Genomic DNA, 21,370 nt, shown 5'->3' with positions numbered 1-21,370 from the left:
ACTAACACTAGAAAATGCATTTGAAATCGTTTCAATTTAAAAAAAATAAAGCATCTTAAAATACAATGACATTCTTGAAATTATTTATATAATTATAGGTTTTGGTTTTAAAATAACTAAAATCTACACTAGACACTTTTGTAAACAATTTCACACATGAGTTATTTAAAAAATCAAAACGTATAATTTTATAAATAATTTAAAAAATGTTAGTGATATTTTTGAAAATATTTACACAATTATAACTTTAGTTCTATTTAAGCCTATTCTTCTGCTTATGGTTAGTTTTTAGAAAAGTTACTTTTTTTAGTGTAACATTGTTTCCTGCAAACTTCATTTCTAGGTTTTTTCTTTTCTTTTGATTTCTTTTCTTGCTTTTTATCTCTCGTTTGTTTTCTTTATTTGCAGATTCTCATTAGTTGTTTATTATTTGTTTAGGTTTGAATCACTGTTGTTGAACTCAGATATTATTCAAGATTATGTTCCCAGGTTTCATTCTAAATTCTAAAATTGATACGATAATATGGTTTATATATATATATATATATATATATATATATATATATATATATATATATATATATATATATATATCTCGTAAAAACATGAAAATCACATGAAAATTTATATTGTTTGTTTCTTGTTGCTTGTTCTGGTTCATCGGGAGTTATTGAATGAAAATAATTTTTTTTAAGTACCATAACAGGCTTTAGTTGTTTTCAAAATAGACTTTGATTGCTATTTAAAACCTGTTGAATATAGTGAAAATTATGTATGATAATAGAAAAAATCTGAGTTAAGAAAAAAAAATATTAACAAACTAACTAAAGATAAAAGATAAAGATAGATAAAAATAATATATCTAACATTCTCCTTAAGCTTGTGCATGCACATTATATGTATCAAGCCTTTTACTAATATAATAAACGTTTAATAGTTTATTTTGTCCACATTCTTGGTAAGTTGTGTCAATTAAGTCTCTTCTTTTAACAAAGTGTCAATTGTATTCCTACTTAGTAAAATTTGCCTCAATCAAGTCCCTTCCCTTCAGTACATAGAAACATCGTTAACTTTTTTTCTCTCTCCTCTGCTCCTCTGTGCAAACAACAGTATTTGTCAAGCCTATATTCAGGTCCTTTTCTTTTTGTCTTTGGATTATGTTCAGAAACATGATCAAGACTTTTTTAACTATGTAATATCATATTTATTACTTAAAAAATTGAATAAATATATTTAAAAAGTGATTTCTTTTTTATACAGCATACAAAACAAAAATCTTAAAGAAAAGAAAGTTGAGAAAAGCAAAAACCATGAATGTTATTTGGTGATTTGAAGTTCACATGTCTCCTTTTTAAAATAATCCAACTTGGAAAAGCAAATGGTAACATGCAGTGCTATCTCTTTCAAATTAATTTTGTAGTTCATGTACATGTTGGAAATTCAATCGTGACAAAATTTAAATTTAATTTTGGAGAATAAATTGGAAAAAAGGGTTGGAGGGGTAGTTCCTAATCCATGTTAGTGTTTTTTTTTTTCCTGAAAAGAAGCTTAAGATGGGAAGAAGAAGTGGTTATACTGGAAAGACTACATATATAGTAGTGTATTTTTGATTATGTTTTTAAAATTTAAATATAATTTTATTTTAATTTCTTTAAGTTACTTAAATTTGATTATGGTAATTATAATTTTTTTAGATAAATAATCGATTTAGTACCATCAACATTAATATATTTTATTTTTAATGTAATAAATAATTATAATTAAAGTTTTAGTAATTTTATTTTTATTAATTTTGTTTGAATTCTATTGATCTAATTGAATTGTTACATATATTATTAAAGCCAAAAAATATATATTTATTAAAGGTAAAATTACTATTAATATATAATTAATTTTTAAAATGTATTTTTTATTTTATAAATTTAAAATAATTAGTGATTGTTTCAAAATTAACTAATTATTAATATGTTAATAATGATTATTTTTTAATAAACTCACTTACTAAATGCATGCTTAATTATATTGATCATAAAATTTAAACAAAAACAATAAAATTATTAAAAAATTAAATTTTTAATTTTTAACTTTAAAGTAATTAAGAAATAAATACCTTTTAAAAAAATTATAAACTCACTTATTATAAAGGAATTAAAAAAATATATTTAGATTTATTTTTAATCAATTTTTCAAAAAATTTCTTTTAATTAGCAAGACTTTCAATTTATTTTAATTATAATGTAATATAATTAAAAAAATAAGAGTGTAAATATAATTCAGTGAAGTATAACTCTAATTTTTATTTATAACTCTAATTTTTCTGACTTCAATACTCAGTGAAGTATATTAAATTTTACTGGGAAAAGTACAATAATTTTGATTTCTGTGAAATATAATTCATTGTTTTTTATCATTCTTCTTACGTATAATTAATATATTTTTTTATTTGAGAGAAAACTTGAATTAAACTAAATTTAGTATATTAAATCATTTTCGAATGGGGACACTACAAAAATAATATATTTTAAGAGGGGTTATTTTTCGGCGGTTTTTGAAACTCCAAATAATTCCGGCGGTTTATAAGCTAAACCGTCCCTAACATCTATTTCTTTTTTTAAATAATTTTTCAGGGTAATCACTAGATATTTTCTATTAACCCTAGTTTTCTTCCCGCACGCCTTCCTTCTCGCTTCTCGTCTTAGTGGTCTCATTTTCTTTCAATCGTATCCCTTTCTTATGCCGTTTGTTCATCTTCAAGGTATGAAGTTCTTGGGGGCTTGATCTCACTCTGTCAATCAAGCAAGTAAACTTGGAAACAAATCTGTCACTTTCTTCTCACTTTGTCTCACTTTCTCACCGGTTAAATTTGCTCAAATCCACCCTCAGTTCAATAGGTAGGGTTTTCTACCATTTTCTACCGATTCGTCTTTGTTCCTTTTCATCTAGAGGTTTGTATCGTTTAAAATCCTTCGTAACTTTAATTTCTTCATTTCCACTGACTAATTCATCTTTTCCACTGTTTAAATTGTTCTCTTCCATGAATCCTTCGAACCTAGGGTTCGTAGTTCGTTTCCCCTTCTTCCGCGGCTTCCACTCGATTTTCACCAGATTCATGGTTTCTCACCAATCCGCCATGACCAGGGGTCATCATGTGGTATCAGATTCTAGGTTACGCGCGTCCGCTTGAGCCAAGTGTTTTTCTTCACTTTTCTGTTGTAAATTTGACTTTTAGAATTTTGTTCAACTTGAATTGATTTTGCAACTTAGCAAGGATTGGCTTGTAATTGTTTTGTATAATGGATATTATTTTTATTCATCAAAACTTTTCTGATTTACTTTGGTTACAAATGAACAGAGTCACATTGATAGAAATGTTGATATCACTGTTTCATGTGCTGTTGTGGGTAACAGGTGTGTTCATGCAGATATGTTTCTTTTCTATTGCTTGATAGTACCCTCTTTTATATAAAGAAGAAATTATAGTTTTTCTTATAAAAAGGATCGAAGCAAGTATTATAGTTGTTTTTCCAGGGTGAGTAAATAGAAACGACTAATTTCCTTGTAACAAAATTTACATATTTATTTATCTGCTTTACAACCCTGCTTCAGATTATGGATTGGTTAAAGTAGATGATAGAGGCCGCATCATTCAATTTTTAGAAAAACCAAAGGGTAATTATGACAACAATGGTAATCCACAATCTAACCTAACTTTTTATCTTCATGCTATCTAGTAATTTTGTTGTGGTTTCTCACTGCTAGAAAGAAAAAGAAAATTATCATCTTCAATTTCAAGAGTTTTTCGTCCTTGTAGGAGTGAAAATCTTTGCATTTTAGCATTTTCCCTGAACTTGCTGGACCAAAATAAGCCTTCATTCCTGATGTTTCGTCCTTTTCTTTTTCTTGACATAGTTATTTAATTGTTGTACAATACTTGTTGCCACCATAGTAATATGTTCTTAATATATATTTATCTGATATGTATTCATATTCCTGTGGTATTCTCGCAGCAAGCAGACACCTCTCTTTTTGGGTTCTGTTCATGGATTTTATATTTGCATACTCTGTATTGGGATTTAAATTATGTTTTAAGGAAGAGAGACAACACATTGTTTTAAAAATTGTTATTGTTTGGTTAAATTTTTTATGGGCTCCACTAAATCATCATTTGGGTTCACTTTTTATCAGTGAGAATACTAAAAAAATTTACCCAACAAGAAGAAATGTGTTCAAAAGATAATCTAGCAATAGTTAATGCTTCCTTATGTAATTTAATGTATGCTTCCTTTGTCAAACATGGGTTTGGTTCCACTAGGTTTCAGGTTTCTCAATGTTTCAAAATGGATCATTATGTGAATATAGAGTTGTCAAATTTTTTAATGGATGATTTTGTAGGAGCAATATCAGTATGATTACCTGACGTTTTATTCTTTCAATGTGCATTTTTTATCCTTAAAGAGGGAAAAAAATCTTACAGGTTCCAAGAACTGTGGGGCATATTTAATATTCTTTCCGGCACACCCTCTCTTTTGGGAGTGGTTGTCGTATGTAGAAACCAAAAGAGGCTTCCCTCTTGGACAAAGGAAAAGACTGGATTCTAATCAGAGTACTATGGTTGCAATTGAAAGAAAGAATGCATGCAACATCTCAAACTTTCATCTTAAATCTCACTCCACAGGTTAATCCGATTCATTTGGTTTTTGCCCTTTGTCTTATTTTTTTCTATTTTGAAAGAATGCATGCAGCATCTCAAATTTTTTCTTTACGCTTTTAAAAATAAGCTTATAATAAGTTTAATATATCAAACCTCACAAGAATATAAATACCTTTAAATTAATAACTGCAATAGAAAAAGAAGAAAAAATAATCATAATAGAAAATTAATCACTTATACTCTAATAAAAATATTGATGACTTAGTATTCTTCACCTTGTACCTTTTCAAATTATATTATTCTATCATTACAATAGTACCCTGATTATAGTTTAATTTTAAAAGAAATTTAAAAAGAAAATCTAATTTGAAAGAGATAATATTTTTTCTAAAATATAAATAGTTCTTTATAGTTTAAATTTTCTATTATTTATCTGTTTAAATACATTTTTTAACTAAGATTTGAATTTTTGGTGTAAAATTGATATTCATCATAGATCACATTCTCTTATTTTTCAGATCCATATTGAATGTTAGGGTTATGACTTTTTGAAAACAAAGAAATTTCATGTAGTTACTGTCAACAGAATAGATGGTGAAAGTAGCAGTAAATGATGTCTGTAAAGGGTATATATTATTGAATAATTATATTACTTTAAATTGTTTTATTTTACATATTATGAATATCTACTGTGTTAGCTAAATTTGATTTGAGTTCATTTTAATCTATTGATTTGTGTTTAACTTTGTTTTGGATCTTATTAATGTTCTGTAAGGTTAGGCATACCAAATGAGCAATGAAATGTCTTAGCATAGCTAGGTTACAAATTCGAAGGACCCCAAATTTGATTACATTGACATTAACGAGAAACAAAAGGTAATGACTTCTCAAACTTTCTTTCTCTCGCTTCTTTGAATGTTTGTGAATAAATTTGAAATTGATTTCTTTTTAATGTTGTGTAGGTCGTAAATGAATATGTTGAAGCTGAGAAATGATATATTCATCATATAAATCTTTGGGTCCTACTTCTTTTTTCAGGTTGTGATCCCTTGCATACAAAGAAAAAAGGGTCTCAAGGAAAGTAGCACCAATTGGGCTTGACCTGCCAGTTGCATAGTTGTTTATGCTACTATCTGTCTCAAAGGAGGCTGAAGAGGAAGTGGAAGCTTTTTCTGATGGCTGAACACAGTTTGGAAGTATTGAGGGAACCGAACCAAATGACTGTTTTGCATCAAATGTAAAAGCTTCAAGGTCTAAACTAGTTATACTTTCACTGTCATAATTGCAGGTTCCTTTTTCTTTGCCATCGTGGCCAAAGTTGCATGCAATAGAAAAACCTGAAGATGATGCTACATGAATGAGTATTTTCTCGGGTTTGGGAACCATAGGATGAACTGATACATCTGAGAAATTAGAAAGAGGTTTTCTTGGGTTTTCTTCCCAAACAAATGGAACTGAGACAATTAGTTGGAGGAGTTTGAGGGAAGTGGGCAACTGAAGAGACCTCTGAGAAATTATATATTGTTTCTTTTTTAGTAATGTAATGAACATCTTAGTTATATTTTTAGTATTTTAATTTATTATTGAACATCTTTCTTTTTAATACATGAACAATACAATTAGTTGTATGAACATATAACAATGTAGTTTATTTTATATATAATATTCACTTTTAGTTCATATTATTTCATTATCTTTTCATTAATAAAATATGTTAGATCACAATCCTATTTTATTACAGTAAAAAACCAAAAAAAATAAATTGTACACATTTCCGGCGGTTTTAGAACCTCGGATAGACAAATCCTATAAATAGGGGCGGTTTTAGAAACCCCATTAGTACCGGCGGTTTTAACCCTGGTTATTTCCGGCGGTTTTAGTAAAACCCCCACTACTACCGACGGTTTTAGTAAAAACCCCTACTACTACCGGCGGTTTTTCAAAACCCCCGTTAATTGCGGCAGTTTTTTAAAAAACCGTCAGTAATTACTTAGCGACGCAGGTTTTCCCACCGGTTTTCCTAACCGCGGGTAACGTATTTTCCGGGGGTTAAAACCGTCGGAAACGGAAAAAATAACCCCCGGTAAAAATCTATTTTTTTGTAGTGGGAAGTGAGTAGTTATGGTGTTAAAGCATTAATTAAATAAATAGAAATAAAAGATGTATGTATTAAATTAAGTTAGGTGTCAGTTGCATCACTAATCACCAAATGCTGAAAACACTGATAAAAAAATTGATGTGTTCATAAAAGCAGAGGAAAGAGAATAAAAAGTTTTTGCCAGATCATCAATACTTACTCCGTTTGTTTCTATTTAACGGAAGGGACGAAGTTGACGCAAAATTTACTAAATGAGTACCAAGTTGATACTTTTTTAAAACCAGGAACCAAATTGACATAATCGAGCAAAACTGGGGACAAAAGAGGCTATTAAGCCTATAATAAATAAAGACTTAGTGAAAATACCTGCTTCTGCAGTTAAATGACACTAAATTGTTAATGATTTATGAAAATGACATAGAATACGAAATATCAACCCAGAAGACTGTCCCTGAACAACAAATCAGGGAGATTAATCTATATAAATTTCTTTTTGCAAATCATCTTTGTTACAGGAGAAAAAATATATATGGATGAGTCAAACACAATGGTGACAAAAGGGAGGTCAGAAGAAACAATATTGGAAGAAGCCATGGATGAACAAGAGAGAAACCTTAAAAATTCAAGATTCCCCAATCAAGGCACTTGAAAAAGGAAAAAGAGTAATATCGATACTTTGAATAGCTGCCTAAGAGGAGACAGGACGTGCGACCACATACAAAAAAAGAAAAATAGCGACCTCGATGCTCTAAATCACTGTCTAAGATGAAAAATGAAGTAGATCCACAACTTCAAAGCTGTTGAAAGTGCGTAGGAGCTCCGACGAAGACATTATTGACGGCATGGTGGTCACTTGGCCGAGACTATCAAAACCGTGTAATCATCGATAAAAACTGAAATTTTGGTAGTGGTAGTAGGAGATGATGGCCCGTCGACAACGATAGATCACCCCACTGCCGGTAGCGACGAGTGTAGTAGCAAAAGTAACAAAAAAAAATTCTTAAAAGAACTCGATTCTAAATACCACGTTGAATATAATGAAAATTATGTATGAGATTAATCTTTCTTATGTTGAATATACACGTAAGGATTCTCTATTTATAATTAAAGAAATTTAGATTAAGCTCCAAATACAAATAAAAAATAAAAATAAATTAACTAAAGATAAAATAAAAATAATATTTAACAAAAACGAAAGTTTTTTTTTTATTTTAAATTTTTTTAGTTTTAAAAATAATTAAAACTATGCTTATTTCATAACGGAAGCCAAAGAAAACATCATTTTTTATCTTGATATATTTTAGTTTAGAAATTAAATTATAATATAAAAAATAACCGATGTTAAAATAATTTGTGCAACAGTGGAAATAAAGGAAAACTTGAAACAGTTGAGAAGGAAAAGAGAACAATTTAATAATTTGTCTGCATTGAGAGTGATGGAAGCCTATTCGAATTTGTTTACTACTTGAATATCATAATGACAAATGTTCTGCTATGTGGCATCAATCTGATATGCAAAAGGGTGACAAATCTAGAAGCCATTACAGACCTTATGTATATCTGAACTTGGTATCAACAGAAAATGAATGAAGAAAAAACTCATAGCTGTTGAAAATCTTCTAAACCTTTCTCTAGTTAAAAGGGAAACCATATGTTTTCAACAAAGTTTGTTTCAATTGTTATTACCCTTTGGGTATATCTATCCAAAGCTTCAGGGGATGATGTTACTCAATTCCCAACAACATGTTTGAATTGCTCCAAATGTGAAGAACCTTGTCAAGAACAGCCCTCACCACCACTTGTTTATGGTGCTCCTCCACCACCACCACCACCACCTTATGGTTACCCTATATATGGAGCACCACCTCCTCCAAAAGAGAAAAACCCTAACAAGTGCCCTCCTCCTCCTCCTGCAGATGTTGAGTGTTGCACTCCTGCAACTCCTGATACTTTTCCTCCTCCATATCCCTACATTCCTGTGCCCTATGGTGAAGGCCAACGCTCTTCTTCAATGTTTCTGCCACTCATCATGATGCTGTTTTCCTCCTTTATTTTTCTCTTCTGAATTTGCTTGCTGTTCATTTCTTTATCATGGTCAAGTCTGGGACAACCAGTCATCACTTCGAATTCCATATCATTTATATGCAGTAATATCATATATGTCAATTGCTATATAAATTCTGCTGTAATATTCCATGTTTTGGTGCAGCTCCAGATTGGTTGAGTGTTTTTTCAACATTCTGCTCTCTTTTCAAGTTCAATAACCATCTAGTTTTATTTAAATTCTGGTTGATTGGGATACATTAACGCAAATAAATAAAATCTTTGATGAACTTCAATGTTGTGACAGAAGTTGTGGCTATTGAGAGTTGTGTTTTTTCATGCGTTGAGAGATTACTGATAAATGTGATCTGCTCAATGATTTTAGAGGCTTGATACTGACTAATACCCACAAACTTTAACTTTTTTTTCTCTTGGAATGAACTTTTATGTATTTCACAAGTTTTAAATCTAAATCGTGTAAGGCGTAGTTGTATTTACTTATATATATATTACATAGTTTGTCTTGTTTATAATTGATGTAGAATTTTTAACAGACTTTTTTACATTGAAATATCTCGAAAATACTTTTTAGAGGTAGATTTAAGTCTAATGGTGGTAAGGTTTTTTAGAGGTAGATTTAAGTTTAATGTGGTACGGTGGAATGTATATCTGTTTATATGTTATAGATTTATTTTATTTTTAGTTCTAGTCCAGATTTTTAATAATTTTTTATTATATATTTTTATTTATTTTTAATTTATGTGAGATTTTTAATAACTTTTTTATTATATATATTTTAATTTTTAGTTTATGTAAGATTTTTAATAATTTTTTTATTATACATATCTCGAATGAAACTAAATAGTAATATGTGTACAATAATTATTTAATAAATAATATAATATAATAAACTTAATAAATAATATGATACGATAAATTTATTAAATAATATATAAGATTAGATTTAATATGATTTTAATATTATTCTAAAAAAGTGAATTTTATATTTAGTTCAATTTTAAAAAATTGATTTGTAAATAAAATTTATAATTGGGTGTAAATTCAATTTAATTATATGTATATATATGATGTATTTGTGAATAGATAAAAGATTTTAATTAGGTTAAAACTCTGTTATGTCCTCAGGACATAAATTTTAATTCAGTTATCTCGCTTCAATTATGTTATTAAGTTTAAAAATGTGATATAATTTGATTGTTTATGTTAATATTAATTATTTTAATTTAATGACACATGTCATCGTCTCAATTAAACTCTTAATTTTGAAAATGTGATATAATTTGATTATTTCTGTTAATATTGATTATCTTAACTTAACATGTCAATATATGGTCACCTCAATTAAACTCTTAATTTTAAAAATGTGATATAATTTGATTATTTCTCTTAATAATAATGATCTTGACTTAATGACACATGTCAATATATGTTTTTTTTAAGAAACTTTTTTGCCATGTGTTAAATGAGAATAAATGAGAATTCTACTGCTTTAACAAAAAATAATGTAATATAATAGTAACAATAACACATGTTATTATTGAAAAAATATCATGTAAAAATTCTTAATTTAGTCTTTTTATTTTATTTTAATTCTAATTTTTTTTAAATTGAAGTAATTTTATCCCATCCAAATTAAGAACAAATTTAATTTTTATATACATGATATTTTCATATTTTAAAATTTATATTTTCCATTAAACTTTATTTAATTTTGTAAAATTTTGATAAAAATATCATTATAATATTTATTTTAAATTATTATAAAACTATTTTAAAATTTTATATATAAATTTATAATACTGTTATTTTTAAATGAAGTTCAATGTAAAATATAAATTTTACATTGAACTTATTTAAAAACATAAATTTTAAAATATTTAAAATTTAAGAATAAAATTTTTAAAAAATTAAATATTAATTTAAATAAACTTAATCTTATTATAAATTATAATTAAAATACAAATTTTAATAAAAATATCACTATAATAATTATAATATTTATTTATTATAAAAATATCATTTAACAAAAATATTATTATAATATTTATTTTAAATTATTATAAAATTATTTGAAAATTTTATATTTGAATTTATAATATTGTTATTTTTAAACCAATTCTAACATTTGTATGAAAATTATTAATATATAAATATTTAAAATAAAATTTAAATAAAATTTAATGTAAAATATAAATTTAATATTATTAAAAATATTTAATAAAAATATTAATTTATTGAAAATATCATTATACATTTATATAAAAGTTAATTTTGATCGACTGAATTTGTTCTAATTTAAAAAAAAGATTAAAATGAAACTAAATATAAATAAAAATACTAAATTAGAATTTTTCACAGGATACTTTTTCAACAGTAACATACTATCTCTATCATGTGTAGGATTTTCATTTAATACGTAATAATTTTAAAAAAAATTAAGAAAAATTAGAAAAAAAAAGTTAAAAAACACATGATATTTTGTCAATTATGTATTAACGGAAATAATCAAATTATATTATATTTTTTAACAGAAATAACCAAATTATATTACATTTTTTAAATTAAAGATCCAAATTAAGATATCTTAAAACAAAATAATCGAATTGAGATTATGTATACATAAAACACCATGGAATGGAAAGGGTTTTAAGTTTATAATTAATTATATGTATTTGATGTGTTTGTGAGTAGATTGAAGAAGGGGTTCCAAACTAATAGCCAAAGTGACATGAGGATCCTTGAAGAGTGATAAGTGTTTGAGGGAACTATGTTGGTGAATCCGGTGAACAGGAGAGTAGTCTGTGGGAGAAAGGAAAAGAAAGAAGAGCATGATTGTCCTTGAGCTGGGCCACCAAATGCAATTAATGTTGGAATGGACCATAACATCACAAACTCACCTTATCATAACTCTACTACTGCAACTGAAACACTGTTTCTCAAGGGACATTATCTTCTTTCTCAGCAACCACTATCCAAAAATACCATTTATTAATCAAAATCACTAAATTACTATTATATTCTTTTAACTTAACAACTTTTAGATATATTTAGGATCCTCAATGTAAATCAACTCGCTTAAAGATAACAACACCCTCGTGGCTGGGTGGATGGATTTGTGGTTTCATTCACTTAAAGATGTTTTAATTTTTTAAATTATTTTATATATTTATTACCATTTAATTAGACAGAATTAACTTAACTTATTATTTTATAATACTACATTCAAAATATTCACTTATTTTATCAAATATTATTATAAAAATAAGAGTTAAATATGTTTTTAGTTTCTTAGTTATTAAACGATTTTATTTTTCATTCTATTTCAAACTTTATACGTTTTTATCTCTTCGAAGAAATCATAATTTGTGTACGTTATAAATCAGGTAAGATAGGTAATATGCTATGCTGGAAACTTAGAAACTCTCCATCACCATCATTATATATTTTTCAATGCAAAGTCAGAATAGTGGTCTCAGACGAATCCCCACCGCAAAGAAATTCTTCTTCGTCGTCCTGGTCTTCTACCTTCCCATCTTCACCAACACCAACATCCTCCACCATGTCAATGTCGATACCTTCATCGTCTTCTGCTCCTTGACCTCTTTCTGAAATTAAAAGTTTCCTCCCTTAAACTCCGTCGCAGGCAAGCAGCGGTCAACAACCTCTCGCGCAACCTGCCGTCGGCAACCACGCGACAGAACCCAATGCAACCCTAAATCGCGCTCCAGAGAATAAACTCATCCACGCAAATCGCAGCACCATTGCAAGCTTCATTGAAAGGAACTCTTTGCACACCATTGTGTCTTCTCCTTTGCTCAACCAAGCCTTCGTTCACCCCCAATTTATGAACCCTAATAGCAGAGACACAGTCTCCAAATCGTTATTGGTGATTTTCTTGTTGAAGTAATGACTTTCAATTTTGAGAATCCATCTGCTCTGTAAAGTAAATGACTAATAATATCTTCAATGCTTCATTCCATATATTAGCATAATATGTTGGCTGCAATCTAGTCCACATAGACATGACAAAAATTACCTGCAAGGAGAAAATGCCATTCAGGATTTGACTTCCTATCACTCAAATCTGAACTAACAAGCTTAATAATAATAAAGAAGGCATGCTAATTTGATGCGTCCTTTCTATGAAAAACGCAGGGGCAGAGGTAGAGTAGATATTTATTGCCTCATTCACTGCTTGGTTAAGCAAGAACCTTTCCTCTAGTTAGAGAAAAAACAAGCATCCATATATCACAACAAAAGCACTAAGTATAACTTTACTAAAATCGTTGATACCAGCATAATAGTCTGTCCATAATTCCATCCCATTCATCTTATTAGTATGGCATGCTGCTCTCTAAAACCATAAGCACTATTTTAAGGTTTAAATATCATATTGTGATAACCATAAGGCTTGCCAGACATGCTCAGGGCATAATCCCACGCAGCAGTGTTAAATTTTGTACGTATTTGTAGATGTAGGGGAAGCAAGACTATCTGTGGATTGGAATTATCTTTAAGAGCCAATTCCCATCATTCTTCCCAAGGAATTACCACTATCATTTCTTCACCCTGCACAGAGACACATTATGACGTCATCATTTGTTGTAAACAGTTGTTGATGAAGCTCAAAACAGTTGTTGTAAACCGCAAGCAACTTAAACTATTGACATATTTGACACACTCTGCAATTCATAGCATGCTACTTTACCACTTGAATTCAACTTCTAACAATGTGTTGCATTCAGGCGCGAAAAGCTCTTAGAGCACTCAAAGGATTGGTTAAGATACAGGCTCTTGTTAGAGGGTATCTAGTTCAAAAAATGGTTGTTGCAACTCTTCACAGTGAGCAAGCAATGATAAGAGCTCAAGTTGTTGCTCGGTCGGTTCGACCTCGTCAATCCATGGACAAGGAGAACAAATTTCACCAGAATCTCCTTCCAGATAATTTGTGGTAAAAAAATGGTCCTGTTCAATCTCTTTCCATCAACATTGCCATATTTTTTAAGCCAATTTTTTCTCTCGTGGCAGCAATAGTTTGATGCAACAAGAAATTATCAATCTGGCAATAGAAGTGCATGCATATAGTGTAAGGCACCATCGAATGGATTTGACGAGAGCTCAAAAGTTTTTGAGTTTGACACTCGCATGGCCCATTCAAGATCTCAGAGCATTAACATTGCAATGTCTGGAGAAGAGCTGCATTATCAAGCAATGTCCTCCTCTCTTCCATGTTCAGTTCAAAAGTTGACATTTAACAAGTATTCAACTTTTATATAATTTTGAACAGAGAGAAAATCCATGCAAAGGTTCTGGTTGAATGTTGTATTTCTCATCTAGGAACCTGATCTGTCGAAGTACAGAAATATGCATAATCATTAAGATAATATTAGAATTAACTTTCTGGATTTTGCCACAGCTTCAGAAGCAGATGTAGCGAGCTCTCTTGCTGCAAGTAAATCCTTTGAACAGTTTTCAAATTTTTTCTCAAAAGCTTTCTTATTAGCTGCTGCAAGTGCTTCCTTGGTTGCCTGCTCCTGAAAGTAACATAAAACTTGAGTGAGATCCAGTGCAGATTAAGCTTCCAAATAAAGTTAAACAGAAAACCAAGGACAAGAAGTACAAGTAACAACACCCACTCCTGAATGACTTCAAATCATGATACAGAGTGAAAAGAAACTAAAACAAATTTATCTAGCATAACTAGAACCACCACTAAGACGTTATAATCAATATTAAAAAATCCACCCAATTATCAAACTTGCTAACTTGTAAAAATACAACCATGCTGGCCAGATTACTTGGTATGATGTGACGCGCCACAACGTTTGAAGCTGCGGCGGCCGGTGCCGATCGAAGAAGGAGATGCCGACATTGGTGACACCTCGATGGCTCCATATGCCACCCGCGGCGAATCTGGTTGGAGTAGACCGTGATGGTGCTTTTATCATTCTTGATGAGCAGAGATTGAAAAAGAAGGAAGAAAAGGAAGGGAAACTCCCGGCGGCAACAAACGTCGTCGGTGACAGCCTAAGTTAGTGGAGGTGTGTTGGCATTCGAGTGTAACCCCTGTTCTGACTTTGCATTGAAAAATATCTAACATTGTAGAGAGAGAGAGTTTCTAAGTTTCCAGCGTGGCTAGACGTTAGCCACCTCAGCTGATTTTTAACGCCGTTTGTTTTGGAGGATCAAAAATTATGGTTTCCTCAAGGAGAGAGATCAAAGGCGTACAAAGTTTGAAATAGGAACGAAAACAAAATCGCTTAATAGTTGAGGGACTAAAGACATATTTAATCCTAAAAATAATAATTAAAAATTAAAGTATCAATTTATACCACTTTAACAAACAAATTAATTAAATATTTAAATTATTCAAATATTATTTTCGTAATTAAAAAAATCAAATTATCAACCTATATAATTAAAATTAATAAAATATTATAATAAAAAAACTTGTAAAAGAATAATAATTTTTTTCTCTAATTTAACATAACTCAAACTCATCCCGATGAGTTTAAAACTCATTTTCATATATATATATATATATATATATATATATATATATATATATATTTACCTACTTGTTGTTTAAAACATAGGTAACGACTCATACAATAACTATAGAAAAAGCTAATTTAACATCTCTAGTCAATTAAATCCAATTTTTATGTAGAAGGAATAGAGTTTTCATTCCTCAAATGGTTTCTTGAAATCTACAAAATATGGAAAAATAACACCAAACTCGTATAAGTTGGTTGAACATGATACATTTCTCTTGAATGTATTAACATTAACTAATTAGTTTTTAAGTTTATCTAATTATACAATAAAATATAATTATAGAGATGTTTTATAACATTATAACAATAATAGAATGAAATACATAATAAAATAATATCTAACTCTAACCTTACTAAGTTGCTGTGGAAACATATACTTGTACTCAAAAGTGTGAAGTTGTGGGTGATTAATAAATTTGAGACGTTTTAATGGTTTGTTTTAATTGCTTTAATTGAATATTTATTAAATTTTGAGTTAAATAAGTTTTTAGTCCTCAAACGCGATTTTTGTTTTCGTCCATCTTTGAAACTTTGATCTATTTTCATCTTTCTTCTTTAAGAAAGTCTCAGATTTAGTTCTTCACGACTAACAACGTTAATTTTTTTTCTTTGATGACTAATAGTGTGCCACATCACCTTTTTACTTGTCAACTCTCTAGGAGACTTCTCTCCCTTCATCCTTCATAGTGTCCAAATGATAAGAAGTGAAACTATTTCAGTGGCTTCATCGGACATGAACTGGTTGCGGTTATGGAGGACAGTGGCGATAGTCATCAATGGTGGCAGGGCTTCAATGGCGGTAGCCATAGAAGTACCAGATATGATGTTGAAATCAAGCGTGGCCTTGGGGTTTGCCGGAATTGAAATGTATTTCTTGATTGCATCTCCTTCATTGGCGCCAACAACACATGCGTCAACCGTAGAGCGACACGCTCAAGAGGGACTATACTTGTCCTTGCACTAGTACAAAAAAACCGTATAATGTTGTTGTTTTCCGGCCTTTCGCGTCGAATTCGAGATCGACGTAATATCGGGAGGCATTAAATTGACGTCGAACATGGAACAATTCGATGTTAATCAAATTAACGTCAAATTTTATCAATATTTGATGTTAATCAATTTTTTTTTGTTTTTTGTAATTAATTGTGATCCTTTTTTACACCTCTACGAGATCTGAAAAGCAGGAAAATAACAAATTTCAGTTTTTGATATTTTATAAAGCATGAGCTATGAACGTATAGTGTAGTATCAACAACAAACAATAATAGCAAACAATTACAAACAAAAAACAACAAACAAGTTCAATCAAACAACAAACAAGTTCAATCAAACAACAACAACAACAAACAAGTTCAACCAAACAAAAACAACAAACAAGTTCAAAAAAAAACAAACAAGTTCAACAAATAAGTTCTTCAAAACGAAAACGAAAACTAATCTTCAAAACTGGGTTTGTCGAAATAAAGTATTGCCACCAGTGAGAGAGAAAGCAGAATGCGCCTATGAAGAATAAGAACACGAAAGTAATCGGTCAAAACAAACAAAAATCATACCTAAAGTAGTTAATTAACATGCATTTGTAACAAATGAAAGAAAGATTACATGTGATGGTCGTCAAACTTTGTTCCAAAAAAGTTTGAGCAGAGAGCGGGTATCGCGCGCTAAGATAAAGTGAATGAATTTTCAATCTCCCGCTCAAATTGTTATTGATTTCACTAACCTTTTAGCGTTCTACGGTGGGGCATTCGATTTTTTATATCCTTTTGATGTCTAATTCTAGGGAATTCGACATCATAAGTAAATACATTTTCACCTTCGCACCAAACATATTCGGAAAATTTACCCAATATAACAAATTGACATTGAATTACAATTCTAAACGACGTCTAATAATTGCATTTATTTATAAAAATGTCACCGATCATTTTTAAGGTTATTTAGTGATTGGACGTTGAACACGTGACGTTATACGCTGTTTTTGTACTAGAATTGTCATACCCTACCACCTAAAAATTGTGGTTATGGAAGTGCATTAGGTGGTTTTCAGTGTTGACTATCCTCGTGCCCTGTAGAATGAGTTGCACCCTGCTACCATATTTAAGGACATTTATTCTAGTACCATTAAAGAGGCAAACAACCCCTGTATCAGGCCTAAAACAATGTTAAACATTTGGTTTAAAAACAATGTTGCATCAATTTATCCAACCCAAAAAAATTCCTAAGACTTAGTGTAAAGTCCATTAAAATTATCTATTTTAATAAATAATAGTATTTTTTATTTTATTTCTTATTTTTTTTAAAAAGTAAAATTTAAAAATGTCACGTGTCAAACTGATAGTGTACCACGTGGCAATGACAGTGTGACATGGCACTGACAATGCCACGTGTCATTGTCAGGCCAAGTGTCATTGCATTAGTCTCAATTTGGTCCCTGTATTTTTATTGTGTCTCAATTTGATCCATGTATTTTTATTTTGTCTCAATTTAGTCTTAATTTTTCCCTCCTCGAATTCAAACAAAGTTTAAATTGTATATAAATCTTAACAAATATTTTTATTAAAATTGATATTTTTAATAAATATTTTTAACAATATTAAGTTTAATTATATTTATATTTACTTAATCATATAAATGTTAATTATGTTATTTAAATATACCTATAAGGGTTTAATATAACAGTGACATAACATGGTGGTGTGAATTTTTCAAACGAGTTAGCTCATTGAAGAAATTATTAATGTGAAATTTCACTTTTTTTTTCAATAAAAAATTGGAGAAAGTTTTCGTGACAACGGTAATTAAAGGTAGTTTCTTCTTTCATGATTTTCCATGGAAACTTTCACTACAACAATTCACACCAGCATGTTATGTCACTCTTTTTTTTAAACCCTTATAGATATATTTAAATAACATAATTAAAATTATATGATTAAGTAAATATAAATATAATTAAACTTAATCTTGTTAAAAATATTTATTCAAAATATTAATTTTAATAAAAATATTTGTTAAGATTTATATACAATTTAAATTTTGTTTGAATTTGAGGAGGGAAAAATTGTTTAATTTTTAAAATTAAGACTAAATTGAGACAAAATAAAAATACAGGGATCAAATTGCAACATAATAAAAATACAGGGACCAAATTAAGACTAATGCAATGATACGTGGCTTGACAATGACATGTGGCACTGTCAGTGCCATGTCAGTGCCATGTCACACTGCCATTGCCACATGGCACACTATCAGTTTGACACGTGGCATTTTTATATTTTACTTTAAAAAAATTAAAAATAAAAAATAAAAGTAATAAAAATATAATTAAAAAATTCAAAAAAATCACGAACTGACACGTGTCACCTCCTTTAACGGTGTTAGTATGGAACTAACGGTAAGGTCTAAATTGATTCAATTTTTCACAATAAGGAACCTAATCGAGAACATTTACAATACGAGGACCTACTTGAGACGATCCTACAGAAATAGGGATGTTCGAAATGATTAAACCAATAAAAAATAATAAAATAAAATAAAACAAAAACTGAAAATGATTGCAAAAGGACAAAACAACTTTTAGAAAGTAGAACGAGGAGGAATTCACTTTCGGTGGTGATGGAAATTAAAATAATATTTTTAATAAAATACTATTTTTATAAAATATTATAAAAAAATTAAATAGTGCCAAATCTTAACCTATAAATAGAAAGCAAAGGGGAGGGCTGAAATTGCACCAAGAAGTGAGAATTTTTGTGAGATTTAGGAGAAAATTATGGTTGTAGAGAGGGTAGAGATTCGGGAAGGTTTTCGGAAAACAACCTCTAATCAAGAATTTAAGTTTGGAATAGAGGTAAGGGGAGCTAACTTTCCTAGGCTTTTGTGTCAATTATGTAATTATTCATATATTGAATTATTGTTTATGTCTGTGTTAGTGTGTCTTTTTTTATTGCATCTTTTTGGAAGGATAAGAAGATGTATAACTGGCTATGCCAGATTCAACTTCTTAGTTCCCTAGAACGTTTATGTTAAGGTTATTTTCGATGGTAGGATAGAGGAATCTTAAAAACCGGAGTTGATACATCCCTGATCATAAAGCAGTCCTAGTCTGATCTCGTATGTTGTGACTAGTCCTATGTACTGGCGTTTATGGTGAGTTTGATTTGTCAAACATTTGATTCTTCTCCGGTGATCATTTATAGTGATATTTTATTATTGTAAATTTATTTTTGTGAAATATTTATTTTATATGATTTTTGTGATGAATGTATTTTATGATGTTGGATATGAAAGTATGCATTTGAATATAGTATGAGCCTCGGGGAGAGACTCTATAATGACATGGTATTAGTGTATATGTTGATGTTGAGGGTCCTATCAATGATGGTTATCCTAGTACTCTAATAATTATCCAGTCTCAAATAGAGAAGGATGTGTTGTGGTGAGAGTGGTATGAGGTAGTATATGTTCAATTATGATCATATGTGTTAACAGACTAACCTTGTGGGTGATATGATATATTATATTTGGCCAAGATTATGTTGTGAGAGGAGTAGAGGTCACCACAAGTGCATGACCACCCGAGACTTCCATCAACGTTATATTTGAAAAATAGAGTCTAGTATAATAGTCGCATCTTACATGAATTTATGGTGAATGCATTATGTATAATAATATTGTTATGCCTCCATTTAGAATTTTGCATGGTAGCTCACTCTTACTTGTTTGTTTGTGTCAGAAAAATCATATTTTGTGATATTCGTATAACGTATATGTTATATGAGAGTAGATGAAGGAACGACGTCTGAACCAATACAAGTGAAGCAGGAGGCAGCATATCAATAGAGGATAGTTTTATAAAAAAATTGAGTGTTTTATGTGAGGTTTGGAAGAAAAATGAATTTCAGCGTGAACTCTTTTATTATCCTTAATTGATTATTGTAAAATTGTATGATATTTATATCATTTATGAAATGCCTAGTGTATGAGAATTTGAGGTGTTACATTAGTGGTATCAGAGCGGTTTGTCCTTAAGACGGCCTAAGAGTTGTGGATTTATCCTACGAACTCATATTATAAATCATAATAACAATAATTCTCTATGTGAGCAGAGAAATGGCTCGCATACAATCCAACTATGAAACCTCTAATATGCCTAGCCTTGCAAGGAATTTAGAGTCTATCGCATTTGCTCTTCAACAACAGGGCGCTGCTTTAATGCAATAGCACAAAACAACTTTACAACAATTAGAAGCGGCCAGGCTGAATTCTGAAGCTAGCCAAACACAACATGTGGAAGCCTTAAGACAACTAGTTGAGAATGACACATCTGCAACATCGTCCAACTATTTTTAATGGGAGGACAAGTTCGAATGAGGCTGATCTATGAATAAGAAATATGGAAAAGATTTTTATGCGAAAAGGTGTTCATCAGAAACTAGGTTGGCATACTCGGTGTATCAGCTATTTGGGGGAAGCAGTACACTGGTGGGACAACATGAAGCTAGTAATAAAGGAAAGTGGTGAGATTATTACTTGGGAACTTTTTAAGAATAAATTTTACGCTAATACTTTCCAGACAATGTAAGATATGAAAAAGAGGTGGACTTCTTGCAGCTTGTGCAAGGTAACAAGTCGGTAGCTGAGTATGCAGACAAATTCAAAAATTTGGGATATTTCTACACTCAACCAGCGAATGAAGAATGGAAGTGTAGGAAATTCAAAAGTGGATTGAGAGCAGACTACAATTAGCTGAGTCCTTTAGCTATTAAGGAATTTTCTGCTTTAGTGTTGTATGATAGCTACTAGACACTTGAATGTGTTGTTTGATCAGAGTGACACATTCCTTTTTGTCTGAAACTCTTATTCAAGAGTTGAACCTACCCGTGAGAGAGTTGAGGTATGATCTCATGGTATCTACACCAGCCTCTAAATTGATAAAAACATCGAGGATATGTCCTCAATGTCCGATAGTTGTCGAAGGACATATGTTCAAATTACATCTTA

At 29.9% G+C, this 21,370-nt stretch overlaps 1 protein-coding gene and 1 long non-coding RNA gene across 2 annotated transcripts; one reads left to right on the top strand and one right to left on the bottom strand.

Annotated features, from left to right (window-relative positions):
• The first annotated feature begins 8,400 nt into the window (after positions 1-8,400).
• Positions 8,401-8,814, top strand: LOC108341429 (extensin-3). The gene has a single exon (XM_017579115.1). It carries the CDS (start codon positions 8,401-8,403, stop codon positions 8,812-8,814), a length of 414 nt encoding a protein of 137 aa, XP_017434604.1.
• A 3,822-nt stretch (positions 8,815-12,636) lies between these two features.
• Positions 12,637-14,790, bottom strand: LOC128197345 (uncharacterized). Its single transcript, XR_008249800.1, has 3 exons — positions 14,595-14,790; positions 13,522-14,347; positions 12,637-13,382 (listed from the first exon to the last, which is right to left on the bottom strand). It is a non-coding gene; the product is annotated as an uncharacterized LOC128197345 (long non-coding RNA).
• Between the last annotated feature and the right edge of the window lie 6,580 nt (positions 14,791-21,370).

This window comes from Vigna angularis, chromosome 6 (genome assembly GCF_016808095.1).
Source record: "Vigna angularis cultivar LongXiaoDou No.4 chromosome 6, ASM1680809v1, whole genome shotgun sequence".
NCBI lineage: Eukaryota > Viridiplantae > Streptophyta > Magnoliopsida > Fabales > Fabaceae > Vigna > Vigna angularis.
The sequence above is the reverse complement of the archived record's forward strand: the minus strand, read 5'-3'. Positions and strand labels throughout refer to the sequence as shown.